The sequence below is a fragment of the Alosa sapidissima genome, chromosome 9, assembly GCF_018492685.1.
Source record: "Alosa sapidissima isolate fAloSap1 chromosome 9, fAloSap1.pri, whole genome shotgun sequence".
Classification (NCBI taxonomy): domain Eukaryota; kingdom Metazoa; phylum Chordata; class Actinopteri; order Clupeiformes; family Clupeidae; genus Alosa; species Alosa sapidissima.
The window spans coordinates 9,046,630-9,061,629 of record NC_055965.1 but is presented as its reverse complement, the minus strand read 5'-3'; the positions used below and the strand labels follow the sequence as shown (position 1 = coordinate 9,061,629).

Genomic DNA, 15,000 nt, shown 5'->3' with positions numbered 1-15,000 from the left:
CCCAAAGGCATTATGTCAATGACAGCCTTTGATTAAGAACCTTTAGAAAATGTCTAATCCAGACTGCAAATCATTTGGCGTTGCGACTCCTCCAATATTTTTGGCAACCCCCCTGGGGGTCCTGACCCCCAGTTTAAGAACCACTGGCTTACCCTCTTACCCTCTGTTGTCCATCACAAGACATGTCCTGACCAAAGCTCACCATTCCTCCACTACACACACACACTCCTTCTCTCTCTCTTAACTTTTTCTCTCTCTCAATTTTACACACACACACACACTTTTAGCTTTTAGCCCCCTTCCATACATTTGCTCACTCACCCCCCCCCCCCCCCCCCCCCCGACCCATAATAAATAAATAAACAAATAAATAAATAAACAAACAAATAAATAAACCACACAGTCGATGGTGCCTACATCACCATGGCCCCACACACAATGCCCTGTGTCAGTGGGCACAAGTAGAAAGGGAGGGAGCAGGTGCTGGCATTTCAAAACTTCACTGGCTTCGCCCCTGCGCCCATGTGCCAGTTCAAAGCCCCCCAATCGCCCCCCACCCCCCCCACCCTCTGCTCCCCTCACCTCAGTGCCTTCTGCTAAATATTAGGGCCGCGCCTTCACCTACCGCCCACTGAGGAGGTCACTACAAGAGTCGAGTGAAGTCAGCCGGCCGCTCAGCTAAAGGCAGCGGCGCATCAAAAAGGTATTTAAAAATAAAAACATCAACCACAGCACAGTGCACCCATCTGGAGAGGAAGACACAAAGGTGACACGCAAAGGGAACACACACACACACACACACACACACACACACACACACACACACACACTGCCCACACACAAACAACTGTAGGCCGCATGCTCTGCTTTGCGCACCAACTGTGACGTGCACCGTGTAGGGAACATTTTGCCCCGAAAATGCTGAAACCACACTACGCACAGTCAAGCCATGTTGATGGTGTGAGCAGACCAACTGCTGAAAACCTGGCCTGCTTTCACATCACTCTACAGCCACATGGGGGGGGGGGGGACTATAGAGGTGGACCTGTCTGTCGATTGACCACATGAAATTGCAGTTGTGTCCAAATGTCCCTGTCTCTTTGTTACAGTATTCATAATGTCTCTCTGATCTACACTTTCAAAACCACAGAAACAACTATAAGACAAGCCGTAGATGTCTTGCATATCAGAAAAGACAAGGCAAGTTGCTTTGTACTATAGCACAATACTAGTAATAGCAATTCAATGTGCTTTACAAATGAGCAGATCAAAGAAGAGGATTTTAAAAACGGTAAATTGCATTAAAACAGTTAACATCAAAACACAGCAGAGAGGTGGAGAAGGGGATCGCTGGCCAAGACGCAACCCAACACTCCAGAATGACATCTGGCTTTTATGTAATTGTACTCGCTACTGCCAGAGAAGGAGCGAGGGAAGAGAACACAGAGAGATGGAGGAAGAGAGAGAGAGAGAGAGAGAGAGAGAGAGAGAGAGAGAGAGAAAATGGGGGTGGGGGATAGGAGTAAGATACCAAAAAAAGACAGAGAGGAGGCTGTACAATTCTTACACACACACACACACACACACACACACAACACACAACACACAACACACACACACACACACACACACACACACACACACACAAAAAAACGCGCACACACACACACACACACACACACACACACACACACACACACACACACACACACACACTAGCATACACTAAATGGAGAGAAGTGTCAAAACCTCACAACTGTGCAATAAATAGATTAGATTCAACTTTGTTGTCATTGTGCAGAGTACAAGCACAGAGACAACGAAATGCAGGTTGCGTCTAACCAGACCTGGGTAAGCTGGAATGATGAGGGACTAGTATTGTGGCGCAGGCTTGTGTAGTTTGTAACCACTGCATGTTGTTATTTAATATTTTCTCTATATCAAATTTGGCCTGATTATGTATCAAATTCCGAAACCTATGGTCAAGATTAAGTTACAATATGCAGTGGTTAAAAACTACACAAGTCTGCACCATATTACTACACACTCAACATTCCAGCTTACCCAAGTCCTGGGAAACACAACAGCCAAAAGCAGATAAAGAAACAGGCAGACAATCACAAAGTGACATACTAACAAAGTGACATACAACAAATATCTGTAGTGTGCCTGCGTGTGTGTGTGTGTGTGTGTTGGAAGTTTGTGCTCCTAGTGTTTTCACAGCGGCTGACAGGTGAGACCAGGGGGAGATGGGTAAGGCACTGAAACATGCAGCTCGTGATTTGGTTTTGCAAAAGGCTGTCAAGCTCAACAGCCTATCAGACTGTGCATGAACACCAACAGTTCTTCAGTGTGTAAACAAAGAAATGGACAGCCACTGGACCATGACAAGCAATTCACTCAGTCGGACCAAAAGTATTTGGGAGTAGAGTTGCGGACCTCACCTTTAACTGTGTGAAAACATGGATCACTTTCCTCTCAGCGTGGTTACTATAAGATGACATTTAAGGTCGGCCTTTTCGGCCTTATATTTCTTTACATCTCTACTCCACTCTGTTCACTAGTTCACCCATCAGTATGACTGCTATGCTAAGTGTATAAGCTAAGCGCGTGTGGCATGGTAGCTGGCCATGGTCCTGGAATGCCTGAAGCTGAGATCACAATAGAGCGAAGGCTGCTTGCACCCCCCTGTGTAAGAAGGATGAGAAACTGAGCTATCAGTGAAATGGAGGAGTAAGGGGAGGAGGAGGGATCATTTTGCGAACGTCAGGGCGTGTGACGTATGGATAAGGAGGCCGGCTTAAATATCCTGGCAGCGGAAGACAGGTGAGTTAATTGCTGTCAATCATCCCTACAGGCTTCTCCCGAACTTTGTTTAGAAAACATCATTAATACTCAGAGGAATACAGTTAGGTCACTCCAATTGAAAACGATGTAATTAAACGGATTTTATCGCTAATGCTCGCGTCACATGTAGTTATGATGTAGATATGATATGACAGGAGACTATAGAATAGATATGATGTAGATATGATATGACAGGAGAGTATAGAATAGATATGATGTAGATATGATATGACAGGAGAGTATAGATATGATGTAGATATGATATGACAGGAGAGTATAAATATGATGTAGATATGATATGACAGGAGAGTATAAATATGATGTAGATATGATATGACAGGAGAGTATAGATTTGATGTAGATATGATATGGCAGGAGAGTACAGAATAGATATGATGTAGATATGATATGGCAGGAGAGTATAGATATGATGTAGATATGATATGGCAGGAGAGTACCGTATATTACACTTTGAGTTCCATTCAGGATGGAAGCGTTGCAAGCGAGCTGAAGAAATTACAGTTTTGTCAGATTTTGGTAGATCACACTAGTGCTTTGATACTAGAACAGCTTTTCTTTTAGGAAAAAATATGCTATTTGCATTTAAAAGGTATATCACATAGTAAGGATGTACTGTTACAGTAAATATGAGCATGGCTGTGATCGTCTTGAGGAACTCGGCCTGAGGTCTCTGGGGCCTGTGGCTGACATCATAGACGTGCTGGTGCCCAGTAGGCCGACAAACAGCATGACATCATTCAGATGGATGACTTCACTGTCCTTAGTGACATCACTCACTCCAGTGGGAATCGACTCCCCAGTAACAGGAGAAAGCAGTCTCTGAATCAGGCCAAACACTATTGATTTCAGGATGGAGGAGTGTGCTTTTGTGTGTGTGTGTGTGTGTGTGTGTGTGTGTGTATACAGTATGTCTGTGCATTTGTTTGTGTGTGTGTGTGTGGGTGTTTGTGGGTGGGTGTATGTGTGTGTGTGTGTGTGTGTGTGTGTGTGTGTGTGTGTGTGTGCACGTGTGTGTGTGTGTCTTTGTGCAAGTGTACGAGTGTGTGCGAGCATGCATGTGTTTGAGGGGTAGGATTGGTAGAGGTCATGCCTGTTTTGGTCAATGCTAAAGGCTTTGGCCATATCTAATCCTATTACAAGGATCATCAACTTGATCTTGGACATAAACACCAAGTGCACACAGACACAAACTAACTCAAAGACACTCCAAACAAGAACACACACACACACACACACACACACACACACACACACACACACACACACTCCAAACAAGAACACATACAGTATGTACACTTAAATAGATAAATATACAGACATACACATTAGAATGCAAATCTCATTATTACGGCATTACATAGTGCCATACATACTATACATTATACAGTATGTACATTGTACATATTTTATGTATGCATATAAATACCTGTAGTGATCACCAAGAGAGTGTACTATGAACTATTATTGTAGTTCATAATAAGTTAATATGTGTGCCATCCAATGTGTAATGCCTGCTGTTTTTCAATAGTGAATTAACAAAGTGCTTTCTAAAGGAGATGAATCTCTGTCTATTGACCACGTTGCTAATGAGGCACCTGCACTAATGCCATGCTGGGATCCTCCACACACAGCAACTGCTCTTCGTGTTGCCTCACCACCAGACAGAACTCTGGGCCTGATGGGCCAACGCTTTAACATCTGTTACAGGCCTCACTGGCTCATTACGTGCGCCTTTTAACACCCGCAAAGGTAATACAGATCTGGACTTTTTAAACATAATAATTCCACAAATGTAATCCAAAATTATTATAATAACAAATCTATACATTTTTATTACATTATAAGTACCACAAACATAATAACACATTTTACATAAACATATTTCAAATATTATTATCACTGTTTTGTATTTCAAAGCTGGTGTAATTCAAATTGGGGTTAAATGCATCAGAAAGCAACTTTCAGAAACAACATCATCAGTATTCAGTGTACCAGTTTTGCTTCTTTGTATCATGCCAAAAGCAACCTTTTGTTTGCCTTTCTAATGCCTTACCTTCACGTCTGCTACCTCCCTATGCCTGCTAGACTTTAAAAACCGTCATAGTCTGCGTGGGCAAATCATTTGAGCATTCTTTCTAAAAAATGGAGTAGAACTAAAGGCTCTGCATTATCTTTTCTCTGCATTATCATCATCTTATGTTTATGTGTTGTATTACTGTATTCCATGGTGGCCAAACTTTTCATTCCTTTAGAATGATGTCGATTGGCTCCATTCAGCTCTACTTGTGATTGAGTTACACCGTTCGAGGGTGGGCACCCCAAATGAGGTTAGGAGGGCGCCGATGAGCGCTGATGAGCACTGTTTGCCTGATGAAGTGAGAGCTTTGTAAATGCCCTGTGATATGGCAAGGCCCAGTGTGCCTGTCCCGCGGAGCGGCAAAGGCGCTGTTTGCGCTGACGTCGTGCATCTGCTCCTCTGTGTTGTCCCACGCCAACAGATCCACACTAATCACAGTTCACATTCAACCCTCTGACGTCTCACTCTCTTTCTCTTCTCTTTTCACCCCCCCTCTCTCTCTCTCTCTCTCTCACTTATTGATCTATCTTTTCCCACTCTGGATCCAGTTCTCTATTTCTCAGCCGTTCAATCACACAGAGCTCTCTTGCTCACTCCTCAGTCTTCCTCTTCTATTTTTCTTTTCTTTCCCTTTCTTCTCTTCTCTCTCACCACCCCCATCACACACTCTCTCTCTCTCTCTCTCTCTCTCTCTCTCTCCCTTTCTCAGTGCAGTGGTGTGAACTCCAAGCCCTGTGGCGCTGGGGCAGAATGGTTAATTCCCCTTATGTAACAGCAGCAGCAGCAGCAGCAGCAGCAGCAGCAGCAAGAGGGTGGCAGAGGAGGCTGTACAATTCTTACACACACACACACACACACACACACACACACACACACACACACACACACACACGCATACGCACACACACACACACACACACACACACATACGCACACACACACACATGCACGGACACGCACTCGCATGCACACACACGGACACACACACACACACACACACACACACACACACACACACACACACACACAGATCTATACGGTATATTGTCATACATGATTATACAGACACAGGTGCCAGAAAACACACACGCACTCACACGCACGCACACACGCACACACACACACACACACACACACACAAATGTGCCTGCATAAGCAGACACAAATATTCCCATTAACACACCATACACACACTTACACAAACTATGTATGCATATTTGTGTGTGTGTGTGTGTGTGTGTGTGTGTGTGTGTGTGTGTGTGTGTGACAGTCTGCAGAGCATATACAGTATGTGGGCATGTTAGAGAGAGGCAGAGTGAGTGTGCATGGTGCATGTGATCAGAGGTTCCCTTTACAGCGCCGATCTTACATATGAACGCAACATCCACCTGTCCTGCTCTCCGGTCAGGCAGACTCCCTGAAAACTGTCCATTCTGGTTCAAAACAAACACACTCAAACGAAACCCCTTTCTGAATACGATACTGATATAGACTCCAAAAACATCAGCAATCTCATCCTCATTCAGTGGTTAAATGCTAAAATGGCACATTTATACAGGATTTCACAAATTGTGTTACTTCCACTGAGGAGAAGAGCATGGATAGGCTAACAGAATAATCCTGTAGTATAATATGTTTAGGTTTATGGGTCTTATGCCACTTAAAATGACATCGATAAAAATTACATTAACTTTAAAATTAAAAGAATTAATTAGTTAGATACAAGGTTAACATCCGCGTTTACATCTCAAAACCAAACTGAATATACTGTAAAATACACTGAGTAGTATAATATTTTAAATTGTATGTAAAAATTAATGCAAAGGAAATTAATCGAATATCATTTGACTAATTATCTATAGAATATAATAGAATTCTATATAACAGAATATAGAATAATAGGCGAGAAAAGCGCACAAACGCTCCTTACCCAAACTACAACGCATGGAACACTGCCTAATTTGGTCAACCCTTACCCAAACTACTGTACAACGCATGGAACACTGCCTAATTTGGTCACCCCTTACCCAAACTACAACGCATGGAACACTGCCTAATTTGGTCACCCCTTACCCAAACTACAACGCATGGAACACTGCCTAATTTGGTCACCCCTTGGGGCAGCCGTGGCCTACTGGTTAGCGCTTCGGACTTGTAACCGGAGGGTTGCCGGTTCGAACCCCGACCGGTAGGCCACGGCTGAAGTGCCCTTGAGCAAGGCACCTAACCTCTCACTGCTCCCCGAGCGCCGCTGTTGTTGCAGGCAGCTCACTGCACCGGGATTAGTGTGTGCTTCACCTCACTGTGTGCAGTGCGTTTCACTAATTCACGGATTGGGATAAATGCAGAGACCAAATTTCCCTCACGGGATCAAAAGAGTATATATACTATACTTACCCAAACTACAACACATGGAACGCTGCCTAATTTGGTCACCCCTTACCCAAACTACAACGCATGGAACACTGCCTAATTTGGTCTGCGAGCCATTGGTCCAGCGCCCACTACAGCCACCGTCATGCCAGACGGTTTGGCAAACACGACGGCGTGGACCGAAACAAGCGCCCGGGCCTAATGAGTGTCGCCAGGCCAGTCACAACAAGCCTCTCGTCTGAGTGCGCCGCGCAACGCCCACTCCACCGCAGGGTCGCCATGGAAACAATGCAGAGGGCATGGAGGGGGGTCAGGCGATTCTCGGAAGTAGGGCTGTGAGCGAGAGCGAGACAGAGCTGTGTGGCACACACGCACATACACACACACACACTCGCGCACACACACACACACACTGACTAGAATCCACAGCTGAGCTGAGTGCCGATTAGGTTTGCACGTGTTAACTGTGAGTGTGTTGGTACAGAGGGTACTGCAATATGGATGCAGTGGAAGCCATATTTTTTATACCATTCATTTTGTCTAACAATGCTAACAATGCTAACATTGTACCCATTCATTTCAAAATTATTTGTTGAAAATCCATTGAATTCTATTTTAAACAGCTGCAAGAAATAGAAGCTTCATGGTCTTTATGTTCTGGTTCGTAAATTATTTTCATAAAACTTCAAGTTGCCCTATAACTTTACTCTTCAAACTCTTCACTGCACTGTAGCCAATTAACTGACAGTATGATAGTAGGCTATTTATTTTCTGTAGGCTACAATAAACACATTTATTTTTTCAACTTTTGCAATATTACGCACTTGGCTACTGAACGCAAATCAGCAGGAGAGAGAATGCACGTAGCCTACACAGCGTGTAGCGCAATGTGTAGGCTATTTGGTTACCAACTAACACTGTTAGCCAATTCACTAACTTAAGACTTCAGTGCCATCATATACAACGTTTTTTTACACAACAAATACATAAAGGATGGAGGCAGCAAAAGTAGAGGAGTCATTTCAGATGGGGCAAGAACAAGGTGAATTTGTATGCTTGTCAAAACGTAGTCCTACCCTGCATTAGAGGAGCTGATCATCATACCAAGCACACTCGCTGTTTAAAGTCATACACCACGGTAAACTAAAACTAAAATGTTACAAAGGTGGCAAAAATAATATAGGCTATTATTAGCCATGACATTACTAGGCTATGAATCGTTAGTTCATTTTTTTTTTTTTTGGGGGGGGGGGTTACAAACTTATTCAAAATCATCCCCCCCTCTGGTTTTTACACAAGTCGCACCCTGGATATGAGGACTGGTGATATGAGGACTGGTGATATGAGAGCTGGTGATATGAGGACTGGTGATATGAGGACTGGTGATATGAGAGCTGGTGGTGTAGAGTGGACTGGTGATATGAGAGCTGGTGGTGTAGAGTGGACTGGTGATATAAGGGCTGGATATATGAGGGCTGGTGGTTTGGAGGATGGCAGAGACTTGACCCATATAGGAGGGGCCGGGCCGGCTCTAGTATTTATAGAAGTGAGCGTCCTAATTGGCAAACTGTCGGGCTCAGTCTAGGCCGTCAACCTTCTTCTCCTCTCCTCTCTTCTCCTCTTTTCACCCTTCTCCTCTCCTCCCTTCTCCCTCCTCTCCTCTTCTTCCACTACACTCTTCTACTCTCTTTCCTCTCCACTCTGGTGTTCCTTCACCCCCAACCTCCACCGCTTCACTCCTCCGTGTTCCAGTGCAAGGTCTCGCAATGAACTCAAACCAAAACACACACAGAAATGTGAAAATAATATATATACACACACACTCACACATAGAGAGAAAGAGGACTTACGCAGGAAGTACTCTGCACCATCTGCTTGGTAGTCTGTGTCTTCAGGGAAGTGGTCTATCTGTTTACACATCCCTTTAAAGTTACCTGCAATCAGAGAGGGAGAACAACTTAGATAAACTGTGTGTGTGTGTGTGTGTGTGTGTGTGTTAAACATAGACGGGGGACAGATAGAGAGAGAGAGAAAGAGAGAGAGAGATGCAGACAGGTAATTACATAATGCTGAGAGCGAGCAGGAGAGTCACTGCTTATGTAGCACAGCCTTTACCTAAAAATGACTCATCGTCATGTTCAGAGTGTCACGACAGCGCGCACAATCAGAGCAGACTTCTGTGTCAGTCGAGAGCCCATATCAGAGGCAATCTCTTCATGTCTTTCAAACGCAAGAACAAAACAGGCACGACTTGTACAGCCACTGCATACAACGTGTCCTTTATGGTCTTTCCTGGCCACCGTGGTTCGAATCGGTACTGAGGATGAACATGTTGACATGTCACCATGGTGAACTGTACCAAGAGGAATGATGAGGGAGCTGAGGATATATATGCCACACACCACCAACACACACACACACACACACACACACACACACACACATAATAAAAATTGTAAATCAAATTACTCACTCACAAAACAAGTACAGAAGCCAAACAACACAACACCATCTCATCTCCGTGACTGTTTATCTGATTGATTTCTGTGTATCTCTTGCTTACTTGGTAATATTTCTCAGAGGATCCCACAGTCTGCATGTTTGTAATTCCAAGACCTCTGTATGCCTTATAAGCATCCAAACCATTCCCTCCTATTCAAGGCCTCTAACACCTGGACCGTGCCGCCAGTTGACACACACAGAAACACAAACACACACACGCACACACATTCGCACACACACGCACTCTTTGATAACATGCCCAAATGTGTTGCGTGTTAAGGACACTTTTATTTCAGGTAAGCTGGGTTAAGAGTGTTACATTTGAGTGTGCTGTGTGACGAGTGTTATATTCGAGTACTGGGTATGCTGGGTCACGGGTGCAATATTTGAGAACGCTGCATTGAGGACACTTATATTTAAGTATGCTGTGTCACAAGTGAGTGTTATATTTGAGAGACTGTGTTAAAGACACTTATATTTAAGTATGCTATGTCATAAGTGAGTGTTATATTTGAGAAAACTGTGTTGAGGACACTTATATTTGTCTATGATGTGTCACAAGTGGGTGTTATATTTGAGAGAGTGAGTTGAGGACACTTATATTTGAGTATGATGTGTCACAAGCTTTCTACTCAATTATGCCGTGTTAACCACACTCATCATGCTGTTACGAGCGCTATAATTGATTAGGCTGCTATATGAGTGTTAGACTTGAGTATGCTTGGTTATGAGTGTTAGACTTGAGTACGCTTGGTTACAAGTGTTAGACTTGAGTATGCTTGGTTATGAGTGTTAGACTTGAGTACGCTTGGTTACAAGTGTTAGACTTGAGTATGCTTGTCTATAAATGTTAGACTTGAATATGCTTGGCTATAAATGTTAGACTTGAGTATGCTTGTTTTTAAATGTTAGACTTGAGTATGATTGGCTATAAATGTTAGACTTGAGTATGCTTGGCTGTGAGTGTTATTCTTGAGTATGCTATAAATGTAAGACTTGAGTATGTTTGGCTATGAGGTATCCGAGTGAGACATAGGCCTCTATAGCGTGTGGTGCGTTAGGCTTCCGTGTTGAGCACGTCTCTGTGTGCATCTCTCTCTCTCTCTCTCTCTCTCTCTCTCTCTCTCTCTCTCTCTCTCTCTCTCTCTCTCTTTGGCCTGCACACTCTGTGCCCCGGGCACCTGTCTCAGTGCCCGCTTGATTGAGGTCACGCTGAGTTCCTGTTTGACTCCAAAACTTGCTGCACACACACATGCGCACACGCACGTATGCCAGGGCAGACACACACACACACACACACACACACACACACACACACACACACACACACACACACCAACGCAGGCAGGCAGGCACAAATGCCATATGCACACTTTCTGTGTCATCACTTTGTTATGATTCATACATGAATTCCCATACCTTTACCTAAACAGATATTAGCATACAGTGCTTTGAGTGTGTGAGGAATAATTTATGTGAGTATCTGACAATGTTTGTGTGTGTATCTACTGTGCATGTATATGAGAGAGAGAGAGTGAGAGAGAGAGAGAGAAAGAAAGAAAGAAAGAGAGAGACAGAACTGGGAATTGGGCCTGCATTAGAGAAAGTGCTCCAGCGAGTCTCATCCCCCTCTGACAGCCTCTCTGATAAAGGACGTGTCCAGTGACTTTCTCCAGGAGTGCTCTGGCGATCTGTGGAGCGTGTGATTAAAGGCCTCTACTTAACTACAGAGGGACTACGGAGCACAAAAACCTCAGGCCTGTTTCATCATGAAGCCCACTGGAACAATGTCTGTGGAAATCAAATCTGGAACAATCTGACAGTGATAGTCAGCCAGCCAGGAACTACATTAGGCTGCCAAACACACACACACACACACACACACACACACACACACACACACACACACACACACACACACACACTGAGCAAGTGTGTGTGTTTGTCCCTATCATATTGCCAGAGACACAAAAATGTGGTCTGAATGAAAGCTACAGGTAAACACACACACACATAAATGCGCATGCACACACACGCGCATGCACACACGCAGGCACGCACGCACGCACGCATATAACACCAATGACAAATGTATCCCATCATAACACCATAAGGTAGCTGAACTTGTTAAAAGAGTATCAGCCTCCACTGTCATAGCCCTCCCACCCTGACGTTCTGTACCCTCTCCACTGCTGTGTAAAGCTGCTCATACTGAGAGCTGTTTACGTCCTGAGAGGAACTGTCTGAGGTGCATTATTATAACACTGTGTGTGTGTGTGTGTGTGTGTGTGTGTGTGTGTGTGTGTGTGTGTGTGTGTGTGTGTGTGTGTGTGAGTGAGTGTGTGTGCGCGTGCGTGCGTGCTCCTGACAAGTCTTTAAGTACCGTGCGAGGGAGGGGAGAGGGCGAAGAGAAGAGATACTATCTATGGAGGAAGAGAGAGGAAGAGAACAGGACAGAAAGAGAGAGAGAGAGGGATAGAGAGAGAGAGAGAGGGATAGAGAGAGAGAGAGGGATAGAGAGAGGCTATATAAATGATTTTTTTGTATTAGTATAATTATCATTATTGTCTCCTGTTTTGATTATTCCATGTGTTTTTTTATGCTTTGGCAATATTGTAACTTGAACAGTCATGCCAATAAAGCACATTGAATTGAATTGAATTGAATTGAATTGAATAAATATACTACACATCTGAATGTAAATGTACAGAGAAAACTAGCACGGGGTGCAAAACGAGAGAGGGTGAACAATACATTATGATGTATGATGTATAAATAAAGAGTGGGAGAAACCGAGAGAAAGAGGGGGAGACTATGAGAGAGAGAAAGAGGGAGGGAGGGAGAGAGAGAGAGAGAGAGAGGGAGGGATGGCATTGTGTTGCCAGTGGTCAGTAGTGGAGTGGGGAGGCTGGATCGTGGCAGAAAGTGCTGAGTGTGTGTGTCCACAGGCCCCCACCCCCACACCCCGTCAACACCTGTTCCCACTAGCCAGCACCGGCCACACGCAACATCAACACCAACCCTGAAGAGTGTCCACACAGTGCCACTCAGGAAGGAACGAACGGATGGATGGGTGGGTGGATGGATGGATGGATGGATGGATGGATGAATGTGAAATTAAACGTCAAACGTCAACAGCACGTGTCTAATTCACTAACATCACAGCCAAGAAGCAGAGAGCTAATCTCACAAAAAGAGCAAGAGCACTAGTTTTTGATATTGTGATATTCAACGGCCAATCAAATTAGCCCCTTCCCTTCCATGCTCCTAAAGATTGGCTGGTGTTGTTTATGGCTCTCTATGACCATATGCCTGCTTGCCCCAATACAAATCCAGGACTGTGTATGAACACAGAAAATTGATTTTTTTCCCCCCCAGCACACAGACCAAACAGACAGCTAAGGAGAGGGGAGTGAGAGGAGAAATTCATCAAATTTTGTCCAAAAAAAAAACAAAGATTTACTGACTGGTCCTTTAAATGAAATAGTGGAAAACACCCACCCACCCACATATCTTGGTGTTATGGAAGTACTTCCATAAAAAACACCCCCTGTGAGCATGTGCAATAGCTGCTCGTTAATCATGCGCATGCCTATTTCATAGCCCTGATATCATGAGGCCACTAAAACACAGCCATGAACATAACCCTCCACCACATAGATCACACTGACACGCCAGCACACCAAGACACTGCACACTCATCTATCCTATCTACACACACACACGCACGCACGCATGCACACAGACACAGACACACAGACACACACACACACACACACACACACACACACACACACACACACACACACACACACACACACACACACACACACACACACCAACAGAAGTTGGCAGTCATTGTGGACCTTGCGTGAGTGTGGACCTTGACACGGCTAGGGTCAGAAGGGCCATAGCAACATGTCTGGCCAGTTCATTAGAGAGTGATGGAGGGATAAGGGAGGGATGTGTGTGTGTGTGTGTGTGTGTGTGTGTGTGTGTGTGTGTGTGTGTGTGTGTGTGTGTGTGTGTGTGTGTGTGTGTGTGTGTGTGTGTGTGCGTGTGTATGTATGAGAGAGAGTTTAAAGTGGTGTGAGCATGTAGACTCAGTATGTGTATGCACACGTGTTCCAATAGTCTTGTCCAACACAGCTTCTCATATCCTCTACTAGTCTTGTCCAACACAGCTTCCCATATCCTCTACTAGTCTTGTCCAACACAGCTTCTCATATCCTCTACTAGGTTTCACTGCACTGGCTGTTCCATGGCATGCATCCCCATCCACTACAGTTAAAGAGAGCCTTGTTAACTGGTGATGGATGGGTGGGAGAGCAGCAGCCGACCTCCAAATGTATAGACATAGACACACACACACACACACACACACATACACATCCACCCGCACAGACACAGACACGCACGCGCACGCACGCTCTCACACACACACACACACATATGAAGACATACACACATGCACACACACGCATGAGGACACACACATACATACAGATGTAGAAAACATCCTTTGCATATGTTAACTGCACACACACACACACACACACACACACACACACACACACACACACACACACAATCTCTCCAACTCTAACGTGTGCCCACCCACACTACTACAAAGCACATGCATATATTATATACCTTCACATGTAGTCTCTGCTCTCTCTCTTTCTCCTCTCTCTCTCTCTCTCTCCCACTCTCTTTCTCACACTCACACACATGTGCTATACTCTCGGGGGAGCTGAATCATTTATGACTGAGTTGGCAGAAATATACACCTTCTGCACATGTGCATCTACCCACAGCCAACACACACACACGCACACACACATACACACACACACACACACACACACACACACACACACACACACACACACACACACACACACACACGCATGCACACACGCACACACACACACGCACACACACGCACACGCACACATGCACACACACACACACACACACACACACACACACACTGTTTAGCACTGATTTCTTAGAGGACTTGACAGCGCTCTCTCGCTCCTTTCCTACTCTCACTATCTCCATGTCCCTCTCCAGTGCAAACGCACAGGCACACACACTCACTCTTACAACTAACACCTCCATAATATCCCAACATCTTCTCCTTTCTGCTTCTGTTACTAAAAACATCCTTATCCTCT

At 44.6% G+C, this 15,000-nt stretch overlaps 1 protein-coding gene across 1 annotated transcript in view; it reads right to left on the bottom strand.

Annotated features, from left to right (window-relative positions):
• LOC121719265 (voltage-dependent calcium channel gamma-2 subunit-like) overlaps positions 1–15,000 on the bottom strand; it is a 56,882-nt gene that overhangs the window by 10,478 nt on the left and 31,404 nt on the right. Inside the window, exon 2 of the mRNA XM_042104735.1 lies at positions 9,169–9,252. Coding sequence (XP_041960669.1) covers positions 9,169–9,252 — 84 coding nt within the window. The remainder of the gene's footprint in view (positions 1–9,168; positions 9,253–15,000) is intronic.